This window comes from Equus przewalskii, chromosome 4 (genome assembly GCF_037783145.1).
Source record: "Equus przewalskii isolate Varuska chromosome 4, EquPr2, whole genome shotgun sequence".
Taxonomy (NCBI): Eukaryota; Metazoa; Chordata; class Mammalia; order Perissodactyla; family Equidae; genus Equus; species Equus przewalskii.
Window position 1 is genome coordinate 107636536 of NC_091834.1, and position 25857 is coordinate 107662392.

The following is a 25857-nucleotide window of genomic DNA, read 5'->3' on the forward strand; positions in this document are numbered from 1 at the left end:
TGTCCTGGACGCAGGACTTGGAGTGCTCACTCCAGGACAGCCCTGAGCAAACCACGATGGTTGGTCACCCTGTGCCCACCTAATTCCAGCCAAATTCAGGGAGCTTGTCTTCCCTCACAGATGAGTGTCCACTGCTGTCCTGGGTTCAGGCAGTGAATGCAGGTCCTCTCCTTAAAGGGAGGAAACAATGCTCTGTGCTGCCTCCCAAGTGTCATGCCATATTTTAGATGGTGGGCTTTCTCCAGTGCCTGTCCCAAAGAAGACATCCGAAAGACCCTCACCATTGGTAAGGGTGGCTTGGACCACTGATTGGCTCAGTGTTGATGGTGGGTAGGCAGCCACTGCTGGACGTGGCGGGGGGAGTGGTGCGTGATTCTAAAAGGGCTCCAGGGACATTTGTCTGCACACAATCCCTGTCCCTCACCATACCACCCACTAGCCTGGGACACAGGAGAAAAACAAAGAGAGGCTGAAGACTTAGGAAGCATTCCCTGTGTGTGCACCCAGAGAAAACCAACACAGCAGGTAACAGACACATCCCAGATCACAGAGTAAGCTAAGGGTCACCTCAGATGGTGGTCTGCCATGCTTCATCCTGGGGAGCAGGTTCGAGGTGGTGGCCTGGGACAGGGCCTCCAGGTACGGCAGGTAGCGCTGAAGGGCCTTGGCTAGTGCAATGTCACCCTCCTGACTGTATCTCTTTTCATTATCAACACTCTGCATTGAGGTCCTGAAAAGCAAAAGAACACTGTGAGCCATTGCATGTCAGCTGGATGGTGATCAGGCGCCCGGCCCTGTGCTGGACACCACTGCCGGAGCATGAGAGAAATTATGCACGCAGGATGCGTGGCCAGGTGGCAAGGTCCGACCCTCCTTAGCTCTCACTAACCAGGATTTGAATCTCTCATGCACCCTCCTGAGCCTGATGCCCTGACATACCTCAGAGCCACTGTGGGGACTTGACGAGCCACCCCGAGAAGAGGGCCAGCCCTAAAGTATGTTACAGGAGACACTAATATACAGGAAAGAGCTGATACTTACAACAAGTGCAACGAGAGTCTGAGAGGCAGAGAGAGGAGCAGCGCTCGGCAGGCCTGAGGCTGGAGGTCTATGTGGAAGGGGCCAGAGGTCTCGGGAAATGGAATGGAGGCACAGAGACAGCAAGGGCAAAGCAAAGAGTCAGGAACAGTCTGACCGGACGGGGCTGTAAGGAGCCCTGGCAGCCGGGAGTGGAGGTTGGGGCAGTAGAACAGAGAACTGACCACTTTACAAGCAAGGCAGGCGGGATATCACAGCAAACGTGAAAGCCACTTTCCCAGCAACAGGAGGCGCAGCGCCACGCGGTAGATAAGGGGGCAGGAGGCATTGGGTGGTTAGTTAGCTGACACTAAGATGCAGAGATGATCCTGGGTTAGCGTCCCAGTGTGATCACAAGCTTCTTAAAAGAGGAAGAGGAGGTGGAGGGTTGGTGTCAGAGTGATGTCATGTGAAAAAGAGTTCCAGCTTGGGAGGATGGACCAGGAGCCAAGGAGTGGGGGAGATTCTGGAGATGCAAACAGCCAGGAACGATCCTCGCCCAGAGCCTGCTGAAGGAGCCAGCCCCACGACACCTAGACTTCAGCCTAGGGAGGCCCGTGCTGGACTTCTGACCTACAGAACAGTAAGATGATAAATCTGCCACTCCATTGTGGTAATTCGCCACAGTAGGAAACTAACACAGTGCTACATACTGCTACATTGTAGTACTGTTATTACCAAAGGCCACGCTTGGATCACCATCTGTGTGCATGGACCGTGCCAGGCAGACCAGTTTGAAGCCGGAATGACAGATGAGGACACTTTCTGTTTATTTCCTGTGTGGCAGTGTGGTGCAAGCTCATCCTGAAGCTGGATGTGGCTTTGCACCCGAGTACCTATAAGGAAGAGGCTGGGTCCAGAGGGGGCCATGAGGACAAGGCCACAGACATACAGGTTGGCTGTCAAGTTGGGAATCTGGGAGACAAAATGAAGGGCAGTCAGATGTGACCATCCTACTTATGCTCAAAGTCATTAAGAGAGTCACCTATTTCCCAGCCGAGACATTTGTCACTGGCTAAGTGCAGCCAAAATAAAAGGCATTGAGAAAGTGACCAGATGGCCATGGGAACCAGAAGAAAGTCAGGGCCACAAGTCTCCTAACAGGCGCCAGGAAACCAATGTCACAACTCACTCTGTCCTGGGACCTAAGCCGGGGTAGGAAGGAATGCCCTCAATGTCCAGCTCCTGTCTAGATTTGCTCCCTGTCTTCTCACCCTGGCTTGCCGAGAGCTGGCCAAAGGTGACAGGGCTGCTTCCCAGAGCCCGGGCCATAAAGAGCTTTCCATCTCACAGCCTGGACCTGGACATCGGCTTCAGTGCTGAGGGTTCTGCTGACCCAGAGCTTCGCAGCCCAATTGACAACTTTGCTTTGATGCACACCACCCAACTGGAAAAGGCCCAGGGTGTCTCCTAAGTGCGGAAGGAAATCAGACAGGAAGGTGTCTCTTCACAGACGCCTGTCATTGAATTCTCCAGCCTCTTGATCCCTGTAAAGGACTGGCAAAGGGCTGGCCTCCCCATTCCTGGCTTTCCTGACAATGAATTCCTGCCATCAGCATCTTTTGCACTCTTGATAGGCTGAGAACTTCCCAAATGATCCAGTCCAGATTCCTTTTAGTTTAAGAGCTCTTCCCTCAGTTTATCTTTTTCCTCTTGCACTTTGCTATAAGCAAATAGCTTAGTGATGCCCATCGACAACACAGCTCTGTAAATGGCAACACCATTCAACAGGTTGCTTAAGCCACAAACCTAGAGGATTGACTGTTACTCTTGTGCTTTTCTCTTCCCTCTGCCTACACGTCAACACCATCCCACGAGATGACCTAAACAATACACCCAGATCCATCCGCTTCTCTCCACACTCGCCACCTCAGTGGTACAGGACAACCACTAAGGTCCACATGCCCGTGTGGTGAGCATGTATAGTTACTGCCAGCACTGTTATCTGCTCGCCACCTGACTTCTGCAGGCCAAGGGATGACGTCCATTTACGACAGGCTGATCTGGATACCCTATTCTAGCCAAACAGTAAGAATGCTGCTTTATCAAAGGGAATGCTCTATGTTCTGATTGTAACAAGGAATTTGGCAGTGACCACAGGCTGACATCACCACGCATGCATGCATGAGTGTGTCTACACGTGTGTGTGTCTATGTGTGTGTTTTGCAGGTTCTGGGTGAGGCTGTGTTACTGCAAATCAAGTGCCCATTTGCTAATACCCATCTCCACTTTTGGTGACCAGGAAACAATGTTTTAAGTATTTTTTATCCAAACACAACAGCTTGTTACTCATCTGTGGGTACTCACTATGATTTAGACACACTTTAGGAAACGCATTGGGGTTTTAGGTGGGTGTGTAACTCATCATAGATTTCCCACTTAAAGTAATGGAGAACAGGCTCCCAAGCAGTGATTTCACGTAGAACGTCCGATTTTCAAGAACAGATCCCTAATGTTAGGTGTGTGATATATGCATGTATTTCATAAAAGCTGGGACTTACAGAAAATCTTCATATTTGTGCTTAACTATCTCAATTGATAAAACTGTCCTGTTTTTATTTCTAATGGCTTTTCAGTCATATTAGCTCAGACTCAACAGCACATTGATCACCAAGGCCCCACAGCTATTCTCAGTCACGGCTATTGTTCCCTTGACCGTTCTTCAATGCATGAAATTCCATGTTCTACGTTGTCAGAGTGTAATTTAACTGAAGTCAATGTACTTTTCTGGTATTTCGTCTATTTTTCTCACTAATTACTAATCAATGCAGATAGCACCACCTCATAAATGTGCCTTTAAATTGTCTTATTCATCTTCCCTGTGTGCCTGTGGGTACTTGCAGATTTGTTTGTGATGCTGTAATATGTTACAGTGATGGGAGTGTTCATCATTATGTTGTGCGGTTTTGTAGCAATTAACTTGCAAATTGACTTTTGCCCTGTCATTTGGTTTGAAGTAGGTCAAACTTTATAAATATACATCTTCTACTTCTAAAAGATCAAAAGTGTTCTACACTTAGGTCTCCACTACTCTCTTTCCTACTTACATGAACTGACCTTCAGGCTCAAAATAATATGAAGTCCTTTAAATTGTTACCCAATTAGCTGGAGGCAAAAAAATCCAAATTATGAACAAAATCTTTGCAAAGAGCACAGGTGAACCTGGTTCTCACTCCTTTTCTCAATAATCCTAACCTTATTTAATAATGATTTCAGGCTCATTTTATTTTTCACATAAAACTCTCATGACCCCCCTGACCCAATCTTCTGGTCACGGTTCTCTCCAGTGTTACTGGAGTTCATTGCATCATGCTGGCACTCCCAGTCATCTCTTCCTGTCTCAGGAGCTTTGGCAAAGGGCATTCTTAGGGTCTTAGGTCCTCAGCATGCCCAAACACTTTCAGCTCTGTCCTTACACTCAGTGTCGCTGCACTGACTGTCTGCATCATGCCTCTTTCCGGCTTTCTCATGCATCCTCACTCTGATCAGCCCAGAACAGGCCGGGGCCCCCTGAAGGCTGCATTCTAACTCATCTCTGCCTCCTGAATGGGCCATTGGTTTGGGGCAAGGACCCTAATCTCTCTAAACATAAACTGACTTGAATGAAGAACGCCAAGTACTTTCTCACTGGCCGACTGTGGATACTCACAAATCTACCAAGCACAGAATGCTCTAGAAATGCACCCCTGGAATGAAGAAAGTCGGTCAAGATTCCTAGTTAGTGTAGCTACCCAGATAATAATTCAAAGCATCAGCAGATAGTTCATGCTCTCCTTCCTTCCTTTATTCAACAGATACCAACAGGATGTCTGCCTCGTGAAAGGCGCACTCCAGGTGCTAGGGATATGCTGGTCAGAAGCCCCACTTGGAAAGTGGAGAAGGGGGAAGCACAAGCTCCTTATCTCAGGTGGGGTACCAGAAGATATGGACTCCTTTATTAATAACTACATAAACTTGTTACTTAAAAATATCTGGAAAACCTAAGGGCAATAGGCACAAATTGAATTTAAAATAAGATACATAGTTACAACTACTAAAGATGGCAAAAGCAAACTAATCGCAGTCCGTAGAGGAAAGAAAGAAATCAGGGCCTTCCATGGTGTGAGTGCCCTTACTGAGCTGTCCGGGAGGCTGAAAAAGGCATTCGATGTTACTGATAAAACAGAAAGAGTCCAACGGGTGAAACTTTAAAGGACGGCCACAGATTAATTAGGCAGCAAAAACAAGGCCAAAATTAGGAATGGCAATACTAATTTTAGAAAAATGGAATCCAAGGCAAAAAACATTAGAGGCGACAAAGACATCATTTAAAAATGGCAATAGGTACGACTGACAACAAAGACGAAACGACATAGACCTTTATGTGCTAAATGTCAGGACCTCTAAGAGTATAAAGCAGAATATATTAACAATGAAAGGAAAACTTACGGAAACACAGTTTGTGTCTAAGAAATTTCAATGAGTCAAACATAAATAAGGACACACTGACTTTTTAGTATTATGATTGATATTTATATACAATTGCAAATTATATGTATATATATAATTATAAATTGTATATAAAAATCTTTACCCTACAAATAGTGGATATAATATCCTTTTGAAGAATCCACTGAAAATTAATAAAAGTATAGTATAAACCTCAAAATTTCCAAAAACTAAAAACTGAACAAGTAATATTCGCTGACTAAAATGGAGTAAAATTTACGCTAAAGTTTAATTATGAAAAAATGAAAAAGACTACAAATGCTTATTGTTCCCAAAGGATATGAAATTGCAATTACATATAATTTACAACAAAAACTGATGAGAACACATTGAAATCACAGGATCATGCTGATATGACACAGGCAAATGCAGAGACTTGGGTGATTTCATTACTTTTTAAAGATGAATAAATAAAAAGATGAACAAAATGTTCAACTCAAGAACTTTTATAAAAGACAATAAATCTAAGGATAGTAGAAAGAAGAATATTCAAGAGATAATTCTTTTTAAAAATTGTGTTGAAAGAGTGAAGAGAAAAATAAAGTTAAAAATGACGAAGGAGTGACAACCACACATACGCTGGATGATTTTGGAATTCTAATACAATAAACACCATGTGTTGCACTAAGTGAACAAATTTGGAAATCCCTGTGAAAAGGATGATAGTTCTCTGCAAAATATAAATGCCCCAATTTCACTCAATATAAAACTGTGAGCATATTTTGCCAATAATCTTGGAAGACAATGAAAGTGTCATGAGATTTACCTACAAAGAAAGATTAAAAATACATATACCAGGAAGCAGATCATTTCAATGCTAAAGATTTGCAGAAATTTTATGAAAAGAATGAAAACTATTCCACATGTATCATGACGATCACGTAACCTTGACACACTGCTGCAGGAACAGCAGCTGAGCAGGAAGACGACAGGCTGCTATGCTCCTTATTTTGGCTGCTGAGTCTCTCTATCAGGCAGAGTCCCCACAGGAAACAGACGGCACCCTGAAATGGGATATCCTGGGAGTTTACTAAGGGAACTATTTACAAAGGCATGGCAGGACTAAGAACCAACGAGGGTTATGATGGAGAATAACTGGATGGACAGGAGGGAGGAGTCACGGGACCAGAGCTAAGGGCAGAGAGGGCTGTGACCTTGGGCAGAATAGTCACCTGTCATCTGGACCCCACCCTCCACGCTGGGGCTGCACCCACAGGCCAAACCCAACCCCAGCCCGAGGTCAAGGGGACCTACTGGAAGCCCGAGAAGACCCGTCTCTCTGGGCAGAGCCGGCAGAGAGGGTGGGAAGGAATCTGGAGACTATCCCATCATGTCCTCCCCGAATGGGATGCTGCCTTTAGAGATGGATGACTGGTTTTCTTGAGGTTCAACAGCTCAAGGAAAAAAACTAGAATCCAGTCTATAGAGGGCTGAGAGCTCTCTGTTTTCATTAACAACTATATCTAGTGCCATCTATGGTATAGACTGGAAAAAATATTTCTACAAGTATGAGAAATGAAAGTTACTAGTCTTAAATATAAAGACTCTATACTGAATGAAACAAAACAGAAAAATGCGAAAAATACTTATATGGACAAAGATCACATACAGGAAATTCATATAGAATAAAATTCCAATCTTTATATATGTATACTCTTAAATCTTTAATCTCACTTGTAATAAAAATAAAAGGTACCATTTTTCATAATAAAACTGGCAACTAAAAAACTGACATTATTGACACTGCTAAGAATGTAGTGACCCAGGTGTCTGTGCCATGGTCTCACCTGGTCTGATTTCTCAGTCATTCTCTCCGGACACACTCTGCTTTTGGTGACACCATACTCTGGTTTTTCCCCACCTTGGCTGTACTTTTCAGTCACATTTAGACCACATAGAGAGTTATTCCTTGCTCAGTTTTCTTGACTCTCCTATCCCTCTGCTCTTTGACCTTCTTGGGCTCTCCAGCCCAATTCCCTCTCTTAGTGGAGTGCAAGGTTGTTAGGGATGGTGCTCCACGCTCAGTTAAATCTTCACTAAGAGGGAAGAAGGAGTGGGTGGAACTTAAATACCCAGGTGTAATCTAAAGAGCAGTGGGAAGAGTTTGAACTCATCCAAAATGAAAATGGGAATTCAAGATAGTTTGACTTTGGTTTTGGGTTTGGTTTTTGTTTTTTCTACAGAAATGTCTTACACACACAGACTATAGTGGCACATTCTCTTTGTCAAACGAGGCATTCAAGGGAGATGTACTGTCATAGGAAATACAGAGACACAGTTCTTACTCTCAAGAAACTCACAGTCCGGCCAGCGAGAGAGCTAATATGGTGACATATTCTGTATGTACAAGTTCTTTACGTGTATTCATTCATTTCATCCCACAGGACTTGGAAATCAACTTCTTGGTGACTTAGCTGCTTCATCTATTAGATGGTCATGAACACAAAGGCAGACACAAATTCAGTTATAGAGATTTTTCTAACCAAAGGCTATGGATTTAGAAAATTCTCTCTCAGGAAGAAATGGACTTTCCCAACTAAGCCTTTAGGGAAGTTCCTTTTCATGCTTTATAACCACGAAGAAAAAGAGCACAACAGCTCAGGAATGAAACAGTCTCAGCTCGCTTACTTGTTGTCTTTGGACTGTTTTCAACTTCCCTATGTCTCAGTTTCCACCCTGCAAGAATAGAGGAGACATGAGTAATTTCCTCACACCATGCAGGGAAGATGCAGTGACACGGTGTGGGGTTAAATATTCAGTTCCTATAGGTAGCTATGCTGGGGGAACAGAAAGACTTCCACGATCTAATTCTGCTTTTTGTACTAAAGCGAACATAAAGCCTTACTGGGAAATGAAAATTCTTGACTTCTCTGCTTTCAAGCAAGGCTCTGAAGATGCAAGACTTTCCAAGGGCCTCCGGGAAGAACTAGGGCAGGGACCCTTGAGCATGTCTGTCAGTGAGAATGGCACTTCGTAAGAGAGGCGCTCCAATGTATCTTTCCCCCGGGGCCAAGACACAGTGGAGATGGAAGCACCCATCCCCTCCTTATAGACATCCCAACTTTGTGAAACCTCCACACCAGAGGCTTCGCTACATTGAAAAAGAGACAGGCTGGATGGATGCCAGCTGTGCCAGACAGCCAGGAGACATAAACCAAGTCTGCTTACCTGGCTGGGTTGGAACTTTCAGGATGTTGTGGGTAGGTTTTGGGAAGGTTTGAGAGTTCCTGGGCCATCACATGCTGGGTATAGTCATCCTGCCATGTGAAACCTGTGGGGAAAGTTGCAAAAACTGCATTGTCAATTTGGAAGTTGAGCCAAAGCTCTTGTTTCAGTCTCTTGAGTAATTGCTGCCATTTCGGAAGGTTTCCCTCAATATCATCAATAAACCAAAGCTCTCTTTCACTGTGGTTTACTAATAAGGTCTTCTCCTTATAGAAACTCCAGCTTTCTGAAACTAATAGCCCAGAAATACGATGGGTACTTTGCTATATGAAAAAATTAGGCATAGTGGGTGCTGGCCGTGGCTGGACAGCAAGGAGCCTTCAATCAGGCACACATTTCAGTTAGAAAAGAGATTCTGTCCACGATAAAAGAGGCAAATTTTCTACACAGCAAGGTTTTGGTCATAGCAAAGATACTCTTCACTCAAATGTGTACATATTCACCCACCACTCAGCCACCATTCTGCCTGTTCATTGGCATATCTTGTGTGATTTGTTCTTCTTAACCCCATCCTGCTTAAGAGCCACACATTTGGCACGAAATAAGGGATATTGTTACTGTGAAAGCAATTATCATGGGGCTTAATGTACTGTATCTGGGAGCCAATTACATTATATTTATACTCAAATGTTATGACAAAGAACTTTATAACAAGGGCGAAGTAGTTATGAAGGCAAAATTCATGTGATTATGCATTAATTACATGCACTGCAGATCACATGATAATTATGTTCAAAATTACCAAATAACTCCCAAGAATAATTATTATGCAATTTGTACATTTTAGATCTTATGATAACACTTTAGCACTTAGAACTACCCTATGCAATTATCCATAATTATCTAATCACTAAATATCATGTAATTACAGAGATATATTTTTATGCCTTGTACAAAAACACACTACCAAAATCTTCAAATCAGGGCAGCTCTGTGCTTGTTTGTGTGTGTGTGTGTGTAAGTGTGGTGGAAGGAGGTCCAGAACTTGCTAAGAACTTCATATTCTGGGTGGAATTAAAAGAATAGCTCAGTACATATAAGCTGCCTTCATACACACTTCAATATTTTTTCAAATGCAAATCCAACATTTTTAAAAAATTTGCAAATGGCAATATTCCAACAGTTGGCACAGTTCTAAATCTCAGGAGGCTCAATGGCACTCGCAGTAGAAGCTGATGGGAATTTTCACCCAACAGGCCGGCCTCCTATGGCAACTTGTTTTGAGAGCTCAGTTTGAAACACGACACTTAGACAATGGTTGCTGCAGAGACCCAGTCCTGCAGTCACTGTTACCCTTACTTTAGGATTAAATGTAATTAATAATAAGCAAGTCTGTCCCATTTGCCAAGAGCAACTAAAAAACATCCCATATGAACTGTGTATTTATGTGGCGATTATTGGTCCATTTCCAGGAGTATTCTCAATTGAAAGCACATTTGCAATATTAGCATAATATCAAGCACTGTGGATTTAGAAAATAAGCATAGTTTAACCATGCTATCCCCAAAAGTATGGCCTTAATATCAATATCTATCACGAAACAGAGAAAATCAAGAATACAGAACAAACTTCCCAAGAAAACAAAGTCATTTTTAAAATTTAAATAACAGAATTTCAATAACATTTTTCATCTAAAGAGCACAAAAGTCTGAACTATGTCAATTCTGGGTTCTGTGAGGAGGGCTCAGTCACAACAGTTGGCCAGCTGCTAAACATGGTCTTTGGGACAATCTGAGGAGGACCCTGAACCCCCAGCCCAAATTCTAAGCTTTCCTGGGAGCAGGTAGGAACCAGGCAGCTGGATATAAAAACAACAGAATGCATAGATCCGGGGGTTAGACCTCCCCTCTGAACTTCTCTCCAAGGCATATCAGAGGAGATAAAACCCTGAGAAGAGAGAGTCCACTTCCAGGAAGATGAAGAAGACGTAATTTTCCCTATTCTTCCCACTAGGTACAACTAAAAACACTGTAAATTATACAAGTGGACAGCTGTGAAGGGTGGAGAGAAGAAGGCCAACCAGTCAGGGACCTGGGGACCTGAGGAGCAATATGTCCTGTGTTCTCTGGGTTTCTTTTGGCTCATGTATCTCTTGGAGCTGAACAGGTCAGCAACCTGGGACACCAACGGGTGCAGACGAAGCCCCAAGTAAAGACACCTCTGCCTAGTGAGAGGGCCAGAAAAGGAGTGACTCAGCACATCTCAGACAATAACAGCTCTACTCCCACCAAACACCACACAAAAAAAGCACAGCCCTGCCCCACCCATGCCAACAAAGGCTAAGAGGGAGCCTGGACATGCTCCCTCATGAGGCTGGGATGAGTTCCCCCAACCTCCCCCCGACCCTGCCTGCGGATTCAGAGCAGATTGAGTAGGGAGCAGGACTTTCACCCCTGCTGCATGGTAACTACTCCCCAATGTAAGTGGAGACCATGTGGGGAGTTGAAACTCCCACCCAATCCCCTGACCAGCAGTAAGGACAAGATCTCTCCCCTCGGTGTCAGCAGAGGTCTAATGGGGAACCTGGACTTCTACCTCTACCTGTAAGTAACAGAGTCATCCCCAAACCCCAAGAAAGTGGTGCCAGAAAAAGCCTGTTAAAACCCAAGACTTAAATGAAATCCAGAGTTTCACCATAATACAAAAATGTCCAGGTTTCAAGAGAAAATCAATCATCATACCAAGAACCAGGAAGACCCCAAACTGAATGCAAAAAGACAATTAGTAGACACTAACACTGAGATGATGGAGACGTTAGCATTATCTGACAAAGACTGTAAAGCAGCCATGATGAAAATATTTCAATAAACAATTATGAACACACTTGAAACATGAAAAAATAGGAAGCCTCAGCAAAGCAATAGAAAGTCTCAGCAACTAAATAAATATAGAAAGAACCAAATGGAAATATTATAACTAGAAAATACAATAACAAAAGTAAACAGCTCAGTGGATGCACTCAATAGAAGGATAGAGGGGACAGAAGAAAGAATCCATGAGCAGGAAGAGAGAACAACTAAAATCATCCAATTTCAACAACAGAGAGAAAATAGTTTGAAAAACATACACAGACCCTCAGGGGCTATGAGGCTATAACAAAAGATCTAACCTTAATGTCATCAGAGTCCCAGAAGAAGAGGAGAAAGAAGGCAGGGCTGAAGAGGTACTCAAAAAAATAATGGCTGAAAACTTCTCAGTTTTGTCAAGAGACACAGATCTAAAGATTCACGAAGCTCAGCACACCCCAAACAGGATAAACCCAAATCTCCTGTAAGACACACAATAATTAAACTACTGAAAACTAAACACAAAGAAAAAATCTTGACAGCAGCCAGAGAATAATGACACCTTACCTATGAGGGCAACATAATTCAAATGACAGATTTCTCATCAGAAAACACAGAGGCCATAGGAAATCACATGACATTTTTCAAATGCTGAAAGAAAAGAGCTGTCAACCCAGAATCCTGAAAATCTACCAGTCAAGATACCCAGCAAAAATATCCTTCAGGAATAATGAGGAAAATAAGATATTCTCAGATAAAAGGAAAATGAGAACATTTTTTAAAGCAGACGTACCCAAAAAGAACTGCTAAGCAAACTTCTCTAAGTTGAAAGGCAATGACAGAAGAAGGAACCTTGTAGAATCAAAAAGGAAAAAAGAACAAGGAAAGTGAAGATATAGGCAATTATGATAAGCTTTCCTTCTCTTGAGTTGTCTAACATATGTTCGACAGTTGAAGCAAATGTGATAGCACTGTCTGATGTGCTTCTAAATGTATGTGGAAGAAATTTTTTAAATAATTATAATAAACAAGGGCAGGTTCATAAAGGGAGGCAATGTTTCTAAACCCCACTCAAACTGGTAAAAGGATGACATCAATAAATTGTGATAAGTGATATGTATACAATGTGATAACTAGACCAACCACTAAAAAGGTATCAAAGAGATACACTCAGAAACAGTACAGATAAATCAAAATGGATTTCCAAGAAATATTAACATAACCTAAAGGAATGCAGGGAAAAGAGAACAGAAAAATGAAAAAAAGAAAAAATAGAAAACAAAAAAATAAAATGACAGATTTAAACCCAACACATCAATAATTACATTAAATGTAAACGGGCTAAATATACCAATGAAGACAGACACTGACTGAGCAGATTAAAAATGCATGACCCAACTATATGCTGTTTATAAGAAATTCACTTCCGGGGCCACCCCATAGCCAAGTGATTAAGTTTGTGTGCTCCGCTTCAGTGGCCCAGGGTTTCACCAGTTTGGATCCTGGGCATGGACCTAGCACCGCTCATCAGGCCATGCTGAGGCAGTGTCCCACATAGCTCAACTAGAAGGACCTACAACCAGAATATATAACTATGTACTATGGGGCTATGGGGAGAAGAAGAAAAAAAGAAAAAGAAAAAGAGAAGATTGGCAACAGATGTTAGCTCAGGTGCCAATCTTAAAAAAAAAGAAAGAAACTCACATCAAATATAATGCTATAGGCAGGTTGAAAGTAAAAGGGTAGGAAAAGATATATTATGCAAGCATTAATCAAGGAAAGTAGCAGAGGCTAGAGTAACAGCAGATAAATTAGTCTTTAGAGCAAACAAAATTATCAGGGACAGAGACTATATATAATCATAAAAGGGTGAATCCACCAAGAACACATAGCAGTCCTAAATGTGCATGCACCAAACAACAGAGCTGCAAATGTTGTCAAGCAAAAACTGATGGAACTGAAAGGAGAAACAGATAAATCCACTGTCCTAATTGGGGATTTCAACACCACTTTCTTGGTGACTGACAGGACAAATAAGGAGAAAACCAGCAAGGCTGGAGAAGAACTCAACAGCACCATCAGTCAACAGGTCTAATCAATGTTTATAGAACACTCGCCCAACAAGAGCAGAATATGTGCTCTCTTCAGGCACCCACAGACCATGGACTAACGTGGACCATATTCTGGGCCATGAGACAAACCTCAGCAAAATTAAGAGAACTGAAATCATTCAGAGTACATTCTTCAACCACAATGGAGTCAAACTAGACTCAACAACACAAATACAACAAGAAAATCTCCAAATACTTGGAAATTAAACAACACACTTCTAAATAATCCATGAGTCAAAGAGAATCCAAAGGAAAAATACATTGAACTAAATGAAAATGAAAATTCAACATATCAAAATTTGTGGGAGACAGTTAAAGCTATGCTAAGAGTGAAATTTTTAGCACCAAATATTTACAATAGGAAAAGTTTCAAATCAATCATCTAAATTCCCACAGGAAGAAGCTAGAAAATGGACAGCAAAATAAACCCGAAGCAAGTAGAAGGAAAGAAATAACAAAGAGCAGAAGTCAACAGAATTGAATTGAGGAAAAAAATAGAGAAAATTAGTGAAAACAAAAGCTGGTTCCCTGACAAGATCAGTAAAATTGACAAACTTCTAGCAAGACTGACAAAGAAAAAAGAATGCAGTCACAAATTACCAATATTGGAAATGAAACAGGGGATATCAATATGGCCCCTGCAGACCTCATAAGAGAACAAACAAGTCTCCACATGTAAACATGGTAACTTACATGAAATGAACCAATTCCCCAGAAACACAAACTACCACAACTCATCCAATATGAAACAGGTAATTTGATGGCCCTATAACTATTAAAGAAATTGAATTCATAATTAAAAACCTCCCCAAAATGAAATTTCCAGCCCAAATGGTTTCACTGGAGAATTCTACCAAACATTTAAGAGAGAATTAACATAAATTCTACACAATCCCTTACAGAAAAGTAGAAGAGGAGGAAATAATTCCCAATTAATTTTATGTAGCTAATAGTAACCTGATACCAATAGCAGACAAAGAGAGTACAAAATAAAAGAAAGAAACCTACAGACCAATATTCCTCATGAATACGGACATAAAAATCCTTAAGAAAATATTATCATATAAAATCAAGCCATATATGAAAATAATTGCACACCATGAGGTTTACTCCAGAGATGCAAGGCTGGTTCAATATTCCAAAATAAATCAATGTAATCCGCCTTATTGATAGGCTAAAGAAGAAAAAAAATTACTTGATCATATAATGCAGAAAGAGTACTTGAAAAAATTTAACATCCGTTCATGATGAAAACTCTAGGAAAAACAGGAATTGAGAGGAACTTCACTAACTTGATAAGGAGCATCTACACAAACCCTACAGCTAACATCATACTTAGTGGTGAGAAACTAGAAGCTTTTCACTTAGGATCCAGAAGAAGGCAAGGATGTGTTCTCCCACTGCTGAAAGTTGTAGAGGTGCAACAGAGTAAGACAAAGAAATAAAGGGTAGGTGGATCAGAAAGGAAGAAATAAACTACCTATTTCCAGATAACATGATTTTCTACATGGAAAATCCCTATGAATCTATTAAAAAAACTCTTAGAATTAATAAGTTCTTTATATATGAGCTATGAACACACAGATACTGAAATTAAAATACTATTTACAGTCACTCAAGAAATTAAATACTTAGGTGTAAGTCTAACAAAACATGTGCAGGACTTCTATGCTGCAAATTACACAATGTTGATGAAAGGAACCAAAAATCAAAATAATGATAGATGGATGAGAAATCCCAACATAACTGATGTAAATTCTCCGCAAATTGATATACATATTCAACACAATTCCTATTAAAATCCCAGCAAGATTCTTTGTAGATATAGACAGGGAATTTATATGGAACAGCAAAGAAACCAGAGTAGCTAAAACAATTTGGAAAAAGAAGAATAAAGCAGCGGGATCCTACTTAATAATTACATACCTATACTCTTATTATACACATACAGAAATCAAGACTGCGTAATATTGGTGGAGGGACACGCAAATAGACCAACGGAACAGAATAGAGAGCCCAGAAATAGACCCAGACAAATATGCCCAAAAGATTTTTGACAAAGGCGTAAAAGCAACTTAACAGTTGAAAAACTACCTTTTCAAAGAATGATGTTGGAGCAATTGAACATCCATGGGCAAAAACAGGAACCTAGACATAAGTCTCATGGTTTAAACAAAAAAGTAACCAAAATGAATCATGGGTGCAAAGGTAAAGTGTAAAACAATAAAAATTTTAGGAGGAAAAGAACCCAAAAATCTTTGAGACCTAGGGCTAGCCAAAGAGTTCTTAGACTTAGCACCAAGCATCATCCATAAAAAGAAGAACTGAGAGATTGTACATCATCAAAATTAAAACCTTTTGCTCTGCAAAAAGTCCTGTTAAGAGGATGAAAGACAGCTACAGGGTGGGAGAAAATACTTCAAACCACATAGCCAACAAATGACTAGTATCTGGAATACATACAGAGATCTCAAAGCTAAAAATTTTAAAAATCCAATTAGAAAGTGGGCAAAAACATGAAGAGACATTTCACCAAAGAGGAGAGGCAGATGGCACATAAGCATATGAAAAGATGCTCGGCATCATTAACCATCAGCGAAATGCAAATTAAACCCACAATGAGATATCACTACACGCTTATCAGAAGAGCTAAAATAAAAAGTCATGACAATACCAAACGCTGGTGAGGATGCAGAAAAAATGGATAACTCTCACATTTCTGATGGGAACATCCAATGGCACAGCCACTCTGGGAAACAGCTTGGCAGTTTCTTAAAAAACTAAACAGACACTTATCATACAACCAGCACTGAGGCTCTGGCCATTTATCCCAGAGAAAAGAAGACTTATGTTCACAGAAAAACTTGCATACAAAAGTTTATCGCAGTTTTATATTTAATAGCTACAAACTGGAAACAACCCAGATGCCCTTCAGTGAGTGAGTAGTCAAACAAACTATGGTCTATCTACACCACAGAATAGTACTCAGCAATAAATACTACTCAGCAATGGAAAGAAGGAACCTCTAATACAGCCACAACCTGAATGGATCTCCAGAGAATTCTGCTGAGCAAAAAAATCCAATCCAGAAAGGTCACATGCTGTGTGATTTCACGTACATGACATAAATAACCTACGCTTGTGCTCTATATCAGGCACGTAGATGAGGACGGCCACGACCCCTGACCTCATACCATCTACAGTCTACCATTGACACAGGAGGGTACATAATTAGCTAAGATCTAAGCAGGAATGCAGTAATTCTATAATAAAGTTACAAGCAAACAGCTATAGGAGTAGAGAAATGAAGAGATTTGTTTGGGTTGGAGATCTGGGAAAAGCTTCATAGAGAAAAGGGGTATTTGAACCCAGGTAGGACAGATATATAGAATTCTCACAGATGGAGAGAGGTCAGGGGGAGAGCCCCAAGATAATGGAAGTGCCCGAGAAAAAAGTCGATGGTTGTACAGTTGTGTGGCATGCCCCAGACAGTGCATGACACAGTTGACGAGAGTGTGAGTCCAGCGAAGGGGCAGAGGAGGGGTGGAGGGACAGTGTGAGGTCACAGGAGACCTTGGATATCCTATCTTGAGGCACTGGCGTGCTCTGTACTTTGTAGGGGGCCACAAAAACTTTCCGAGTATGACAGAAAGATCTGTGTCTTAGAAAGATGATAAAAATAACAAAAATTGTAAAAATAGTAATAGTGTCTATCCAGTGAGCCTTAACTATGAGCCAGGTACTGTTCTAAGTATTTCCTGTTTTGATCCTCATGATTTGTGAATAATGAATTGACGATAATAGAGAGAAGGGAGAAGCATTTGGTAAGAGTCGTAAAAATTGTTCATTCAAGAGAGGTTAAAGTTTCGAACTCAAAGACTGACAGCTAGAATGGTTTGAGAGACAATTCAGAAGCCTAATTGTTAGGAACTCCAGTTCAACACAGGATTAAAGGAGAGGTGGGGTCAAGGTTGGCAGCTGCATCCCTGGGAACAGGGCACTAAAGGAGGAAGACAGACACACCACCTTGTGGGCGGAGCCTGTGTCTGGCTTTGTAACAGGCTGAACTTGGGGATGGAGCCTATCCATCAACGAGAAGATGGTTGCAGGTGAGCGAGCAGGGGCAGAAAGCATAGGAGGTGGAGGAAGTGGTGGCAAAGGCCGTGGTGGGCCCTGCTTCTCAGTGATAAATAAACACGTAAGCCAACAGCCAAGAAAGCATAAAACAAAAAAGTACAGGATCCACAGGAGAAGGTAAGTCGGTGGCTTCCCAACTTTTTTTTCCCTTTGGTAGTATCAAGAGTAAGATGGCATTTGACAGTGAGGCCTAGTGAAAGCACAGAGTCTCAGAAACAGCACTGGCCGTTATTGTGCGCATGCACAACATATTTTGGCCTGTCCTATTTTATTCTATTTACTCCTCTCTATTTCACTTTTTAAAATGTCTGGCTGCAACCCCCTAAAACTCTTTCGTAATCCTTAATGGGTCCTGGCTTGCAGTTTGAAAAACAGCGCAACCAGGTGAAAGGCCCAAGTGAAGGGCCAGCGCCAGGCTGGGGAGCAGAGGTGCAGAGAGCAGGATGAATGGATGGTGATGAACATGCTGTGCGCTTTAGCAAGACACCACTGCCATGAGTGAACAAGGGAGATCCCTGCCCCCGAGAACCACGCACAGAAGCAGCCTGTAAAAACACTCCTCAAGTTGTGAGCTGCATGTGGAGAAATGAGAGCTGGGGAGGCCAGTGAGGAGGAAGAGTATGTGAGAGAACGGAAGAGAGAAAGTCTGTCCCAGGAAAGAGGCAGGTGGGTCCTCCATCAGTTTTGGAAGAAGAATCTAGAGGACTCTGCCAGTGTGAGGAAAAGAGGTGCTGGGCAGAGGAGGGAACCAGAAATAATGACAACCCAGGGTTGTGTGGAGGGGCCAGGAGACGAGGCCTATCCACAAGGTTGAGGGAGAGGAGAGAAAACCAAGAGAGAGAGGGGCCAGCCCCACGGTAGTGGTTAAGTACAGCGTTCTCTGCTTCGGCGGCCTGGGTTTGCAAGTTCGGATCCCAGGCGTGAACCTACATCACTCATGAAGCCATGCTGTGGCAGCGTCCCACATACAAAATAGAGGAAGACTGTCACGGATGTGAGCTCAGGCCTCATCTTCCTCACCAAAATAAATAAATAAAAGCAAGAGAGAAATCAGAGTGATAGGAATCCAAAATGAAATCTTCTGGCATTCTGTTTTACAAAGGATGCTGCAAAGGAGTCAGTGTTTTCAAAGTGTGAGCAAGGTGAGGGCTGAAATGTGACTAGAGAGCTGTCACAGAGCCACAGAGATACCACTCGGGCAGCAAGCAGGAAGTTTAGGGGAGATGCAGCGCTTGGCCATTTGCAGCATCCAGGTTTTATGTGAGAAGATCTGACTATTGAAAACAGAGTGACATCACTCAGCAGGAGTTCCCAACCTCCATCAGGGAAAGGCCTGGTGACTGGTCCCAAGGAAGATCCCAAGAAGAAAGAGGACATTTTCTCAACAAGATGGTGAGAAGCAGAAGACCCAAGGGATCAGCGGGCTCTCCTTCACGACAGAGAACGCTGACTTACAGTCCACCCCGGGGCTGATCACGCAGGTCTGGCACGCAGACCAAGGAGAGCCTGTGCAGGGCATGGCTGAGAGGCAGCACAGGCATTCTGAGATGGGCTTCACAGTCCCTGGGAGAGTCAAGGCCTCACTACAAAGCAGGAGGACTTTTCTGTGCAACATGTTGGAACCCATACATCCAAGACTTTCAAAGATGGTGCCACTGTTCAGGATCGTTTTCTCTGCCTCTTTGGAAAATGTTTTCGAAGACAGTTTACAGACCACACAAAAATTCAGTCTTGTTATTATATATTCACACTTTATTTTCACTTTGAAAACAGTGTGATAATCAACTTATTGACTTGGTTGTAAACAACTTACTCATTCCACCTCGTACCAAATGACTTTACACCATTTTCCACACATCTACCTTCCAAGATTCACCATCATTGGGAATGCTCAGAGACAGCCTATGCCATGGTATTAAAGGAAGATCCCAAAGAAATTAAACGTTCTGAACAATAGCAGACATCTTTCCACAGTGAATTCTCCGAAAAATAAAATATTTTATGCTGATACATTTCATACACTTGTATACTTGTTTTAAAATATCTAGGGTGCCCACTCAGCTGCAGTTCACACTTTACAACAAGCAAGAGAAGAACAGGTATGGTCACACACCCTGAAAACCGCCAACTCAGCACCATTGGGAGGATATCACTGCTGAGCTCTGATCTTTCTGATGTCAAATCTATCACTTACAGATATTTTATTTTACACAATCTGTAAATTCAACGATCAATGAGACAAAACAAGAACCTATTTATCACCGCAGGAGAGATGCCAATGGAATGCTTCTATCTGCCACTATTTAGCTTTAAGATGACTGAGAGAAGACAAAACGGAATGTCAAATTCATCTTGATATTCTTTAGCAGTAGAGCAAATTCCATCAACATTATTAGTCAAAGCTGAAATACAAGCTTTATTTAAAAAAGAAAAATTGAACTAGAGCATAGGGTAATTAAGCTTGGTTTCCATCTGGTGTGTGTGTGTCTGTAATTCAACACTTTTCACCGTGCAGTGTTCTGCCATAGAGATTGCCGTTTAACTGCATTTGTGAGTTTTAAGGGACTGAAAATGCAATTTGTGGCTGACTTCTTTAACTCCACATTTTGGCTGTTTTGCTTCCTGGGCATACAAACACAGCACTTTATACATGGTTAGAATTTTCTATTTGATGAAATATGTCAATAAAGTAGAGGGAGTTAGAAATATATTAGGCATTCAGTTTTCTGATCTGTGAAGAAAGACACAGTTCCTGCTCACATCATGGGATTTACATTCTAATGGAGGGAGACTCACTAAATATAAACACACAATTAAACAAGGACATTTTCTATTGTGATTGGTGCTATGAAGAAAGCAAACTGGTGATGGGAGAATTGTCAGGATGGACAGGTGCACTTGGTGGACAGGACTTGTTAGAAGGAGAGGTCAGGAGAAGCTGGGATGTGAGCAATGAGACGGAGGGAACGTGTGAAGGGTGAGGGAAGTATCTTTGGGAAGAGACAGCAACCAGGGAGGAGGCTTTGAGAGAAACGGGTCAGGCCAGGCACTCAAGAACCAGGAGAGGGCTGTGCCCTGTCGCCATGGTAACACCCTGGGACCCCAGCGAAGGGAGGTCAGCAGGGTGGCCAGAGGGGACAGGCATTGTTAAAGGAACACTAGCTGCCATCTGGGGAGGGGTGGAGGGTGGCTATGGAGGATCAGTTAGGAGACCAACGGCGGACGTGAGGAGAGAGATGCAGGTACAGAAAACAGGGGAACAGCCTGGACCTGTGGGTGGGGATCTATGACAACTTCCAGTGTTGGGACTGAGCAACAGAAGGGCTGGTGGCTCTGTGGTTCCAGAGCAGGAGGCTGATGCAGGACCTCCATTGTTCCCTCTGGGCCATGAGATCTGAGGTGCCTGGTAAACAAGCAGGAAAAGAGGCCACGCGGGTTGTCGGAGACCAGCCTTGAGCTGAACAGGGGCATCAGCACTGGAGATGCATTCAAAGCTCTAGGCATGATGCCACACAGGGAAGCTGCCTAGTTGGTGACAAAGGAGCAGCCCAGAGCTGGTCCAGGAGCAGGGCACTCATAGGTGCCATGCAGAGCCTAACACGCAGGCAGTGATCTCTAACCACCCGTGTCTTCATCATCATATGTCAATCCTGGTCACTGCAGAGGGAGCCTTAGAAGCACATTACTGTTGAAATGATTGGTTCCATGAGGATGCTGTGGACTCCATGCAGCTACTGCTTCTCCCACACAGGCAAGCTATCTCCTCTCCCTTCCTCACCCCAGGGTGCTCCCAGATTTCTCGATCTTCCTCTTTCCCTTGGGGGTGTGAACAGAAGCCCAATCGCCACCCCATCCAATTCTCATCATACTCCACCCCCAGTTAAGGCAGAGGGAGGTGGAAACGCCCTTCTGGGCCTTCAGAATCATGGGCAAGGCTGCCTGGATCCAGGAGCTGCTTAGTCCCATCTGGCCCAGCCCTGGGAGTCTGTGGGGCCAGGAGAGAGAATCCCAGCCCTGATAGTGCCAGCTGGGAGACTTTAAGCACACTGTTTTGCTCCTCTGAGCCTGTTTTAATACAGATAAAAGTAGGACCTTTTCACAGTGCTACTGTAAAGATGAAACGAGATAATGTTTGGCCAGGTCCCATAGCCTGATGCACAGTCACCACTCAACCTGCAGCCGCGGGCATCTGAGGGGGCTCCTATCAAGGTAGGCACCAGCTCCCTCCTGCAGGACTTCTTCACCCCAACCAGCACTCCATCTGCTTCCAGCTGAGCCCCTGGTCACCAGTCCATCTCTTCTTCTCACTTGCCCCTCAGACCCCCAGGTGACCCCAGTACCACTCTACCATCTTCCCCACTGTAACTGCCCCACCTCCCCAGGGTCAACAGTCCCCAGAGTTGCTCAGGGCCTGTGGTCAGCCAGCTGGAGCCTCCAGACAGGGCAACACCCATGGACACCAGGGCCGTGGACTGGAAGGGTGACTGAGGGTGGGTGTTCCCTTACCACCTTCAGAGTTCTCTTCCTGGGTCACAGCTGTCACCCCAACTGAATAGAAAACACAGGTCAACACAGATTTCAAGGGCAAATCTATAACTGAGTGAAAATGTGTCCCTCCTTCTAGTCACTTTGCCAATTTCCACAACCTGGGGGCTACGATCCTTTTCCCTTCTTTCTTAGACACACACACAACCCTTACGTGTGTGACTGTGGGTGTGAGTGAGAGAGACAGAGATAGACAGAGACAGAGACAGAGACAGACAGAGAGGGATGGAGAGAGAAACAGAAAGAGACAGAGAGAGAGAAACAGATAGAAGGATGGGGAGAGAGAGATAGAGGGAAAGGTGTGGGGGGAACAGTGTGCATGAGAGAGAGAGAGAATAAAAGAGACCTTTCCCTTGGGCTGAGAGCTCCACAAAGAACAAGCAGAATGACCTCAGAGGAACATGACACCCGCCATCACAATGCATCCTGGTAGGAATGTGTGTCTGCCCTGTTCTCATACCCCATCAGGACAGGGCACCCCCATTCCCACGTAGCAGAGGGACACCAGCCGCAGCCCCTCCTCCCCGCTCAGGCAGGTGCCCTGCCTCTCCCAGAGGAGCCTGGCCAGCTCATCGATGCATGGAAACCTGGTGCTGATCAGAAAGAAAGGCTCCTAGAGCGTCTGACCATGAGGAGAGGAGGTAAAAGGATGGTTCAGGGGAGATGCTCAGTGGGGCCAACGAGGGCCCTCCATACCCTGCAGGTCTTTCAGAGAGGCAGCCTCCTTCTGTATCCTTGGCCAAGTAGATCCTACTAGGTAATCTAAAATAAGGCTAGGGGCTTATCTGGCCCCAAAAGCACAGTGTGGCAGGACACCAGCACAGCTCCAAGAGCTCACTCATCTCCACTTCCCATTCGAAATGCATTTTTTTCTGCCCCTAGTTACATCCTTCTTAATCCAACTGCACTCACAGCTTCTGCACCACCCAGGAAGACCTATTTGCTGGAACCTATTTTATTTTAGACTTCAGATCTTCTTAATTATCTCCCTAAGACTTTTTTCCTTCGTGTTCTTAAATGGGAAGTTCCTCACTGTTATGTTGCTAGCCTGCCAGGTGGGGGCAAGGCAAGGGCTGCCCATGCAGGCCAGGGAGGCTCCTAGTGACGGATGTGGTCTCAGCTGGCCCAGGAGAACTGTAGGATTTCCGCAAGTGATCTAGTGGCAAGGGGCAAGCCCAGGTCTTGGCAGGCCCCGCAAGAGGGACTCTATGGCAGGTCTTGAAGAACAAAGGTCCCTTGAAGAGGCAACAAAATCAGGGACCCAGTGACATGGGGCTTCAGGACAAAGGCAGGACAGAGGTATGACACCAGGAGCAGGGCCCATGCAGCACCTGTCCATGGGTGACCATGGGCTACCCCGGGTCCCTCCTGAGGAAGAGGCTGTAGGCACACACAGGCTCAGAGAGCTTGATGGGGCCGCGGAGGGGGCGAGGGCAGGGAGCCAGGCCGGGCTGATGCTCAAGGCCTTGGTCTGCTGGGTCTGCTCCGCCAGTGGGTAATGTCCTCCCATATCTTTTCCAAATATCAGGATAGTGCAGAAACTTCACAAGGGTAAAATGTATTGGCCAGTCCCCTGAGCTCGCCAAACCACTGTCCACACGAGAGTAAGCAAGTCGACTTTGTTGGGGCAACACGAAACACTTTCTAGCCACAACTCTCGGGCCTGTATTTAAATTACAACTAGTGATGAGCTCTGGAGCTGGATTATTCCAGAGCTGCTTTCTTTCTATCGATTGATGCTTTCTCTCAGTCCAAAAGCCAGGCTGCTCTCTGTAGCACAAGCGGGAACCCTGGCCCCTCACACCCCATGTTGCAAATTGTTTACGCCTCCTTTAGCTGTCAGAATGCGCCAGGATGATGCGTGAGTGGCTTTCTTCCCCATTTTCACAACCTCGGAGTCAACACCAAGACGTGGCTGTCTATCGGCTGCTGCTCCATGGTCCCCTGCCACCACACTCATTCTCATCTCAGACTTCCATTTCCAGAGCTCAAGGACACGTCAAATGATGTCCGCGTCATTTCATGCACTTCTAGTGACCATCATTCCAGCACCTTGGCTGCTGCACAAAATAAGATTCCTGTTATCAAGCAGCTGCCGCATTTCCCTCCTCTGGATGCGGCAGAGATAAGGCACCAATCATTCCCAGTGAGAGGAGAGCAGGGCTTGCTTCCCCCATGGCCATTTGGTGATGCACCCTCACGAGCTACGGCCCTCAGCAAGGTGCTGGAAGTGACTGCGGACCTCTGAGTAGGCAGATGATGGGCACCTGATTATACGTCAAGGGTGTGAGGGCAACATCCAGATCAAGAGAGTTGGAAGTGGTGATGCGGCTATCTGCAATTCCAAACACAAAGGGAAAGAAGGACCAGAGGTCCTACAGTCCAAACCAACGTGTTCAAGGTGAGAGAGAAAACCACCAGGGGAAACTTGACGGCATCAGACAGACACTCAGGTTCACAGTGCATATTTGGTAGAAGTAAGTGCTCATTTCTTAAGACTGCCGATTTTGGTCTCTGATGCGGAGGAAGCTGGTTTAGGATAACTTAATTTCTCCTATTAATAGATCACAGTAAAATGATGGGGAACATATAAAAAAAGAGGGCAAAAAAGTCACAAGAACATAAAACCAGCAAATAAGCCTTTTAAATGAGTATGAGGAGGGAGGTAGAGAGGAGAAAGAATGGTATTCAGTATTATTTTTAAAAGACCCCAAATTAGCCAGAACAGCCGCCATATCAGACAGGCCAGTGCGATTAACAGCAAAATCTGCAACTCCTTCAAACTCCACACTTGGCAGATTCTAATATTCTGTTGAATACCGTTCAGCAGGGAGGCACATTCTTCTATCAGCAAAGAAAAAAAAAACCATTAAATAACTGAGAAAAAATTCGCATTTTTAACTGTCTATGAACAGGAGTGGGAAGCGCAGACTGTGGCTGGATGTCCTGGCAGAGGCCTTTGGTACATTCCTAGGAACCATGTCAGGATTTCGCTTCTATACCAAGAGACCCCAAGCACGTCTGTGATGCTGGCGGGTGCAACCTCACACACAGGTGTCCTCGGGCCCAGAGCCCCTGGTGAGTGTGGGCCTCCAGCCGAGAACCAGCAAGCCTCCAGGTCCAGCTTTATGATGGAAGCCCTCACGGTTTTCCCAATTGTGACATTTTATAAATTTTTTTGATCCCCAGGTTGATTCTCTCTCACCCAGTTTTGACAATATTTCCTTTCATAACACATTTGTTGACAGACTTTACCTTTTAATTAAAATCTTTCACTTCCCCTGCTACAGACTTCCAAATACACATCATCCCAGCAGACTCAGTCATAATGATATTGCTTCCCAAAGTTCTTACTCCCCTGGTTTTGATTCACCAGGAAGGAGGAAATGTCCGCCACAGTTTCCCTATTCAACCTGAATCTTCGACTGATTTTAAAATTAACAGTTTACGGCCCATGGTTCCCCTGATGAGATTTCACCCAAATGCAG

The 25857-nt window shown here is 43.9% G+C and overlaps 1 protein-coding gene across 8 annotated transcripts in view; it reads right to left on the reverse strand.

Moving 5' to 3' along the window:
• The window catches only part of PTPRN2 (protein tyrosine phosphatase receptor type N2), a 924814-nt gene that overhangs the window by 592710 nt on the left and 306247 nt on the right, over positions 1–25857 (reverse strand). For all 8 annotated transcript variants that reach the window (XM_070618094.1, XM_070618092.1, XM_070618095.1 and 5 more), the window contains 2 exons: positions 8734–8836; positions 568–730 (listed from right to left, as the gene is read on the reverse strand). In XM_070618094.1, the coding sequence (XP_070474195.1) occupies positions 568–730; positions 8734–8836 (266 nt within the window). The remainder of the gene's footprint in view (positions 1–567; positions 731–8733; positions 8837–25857) is intronic.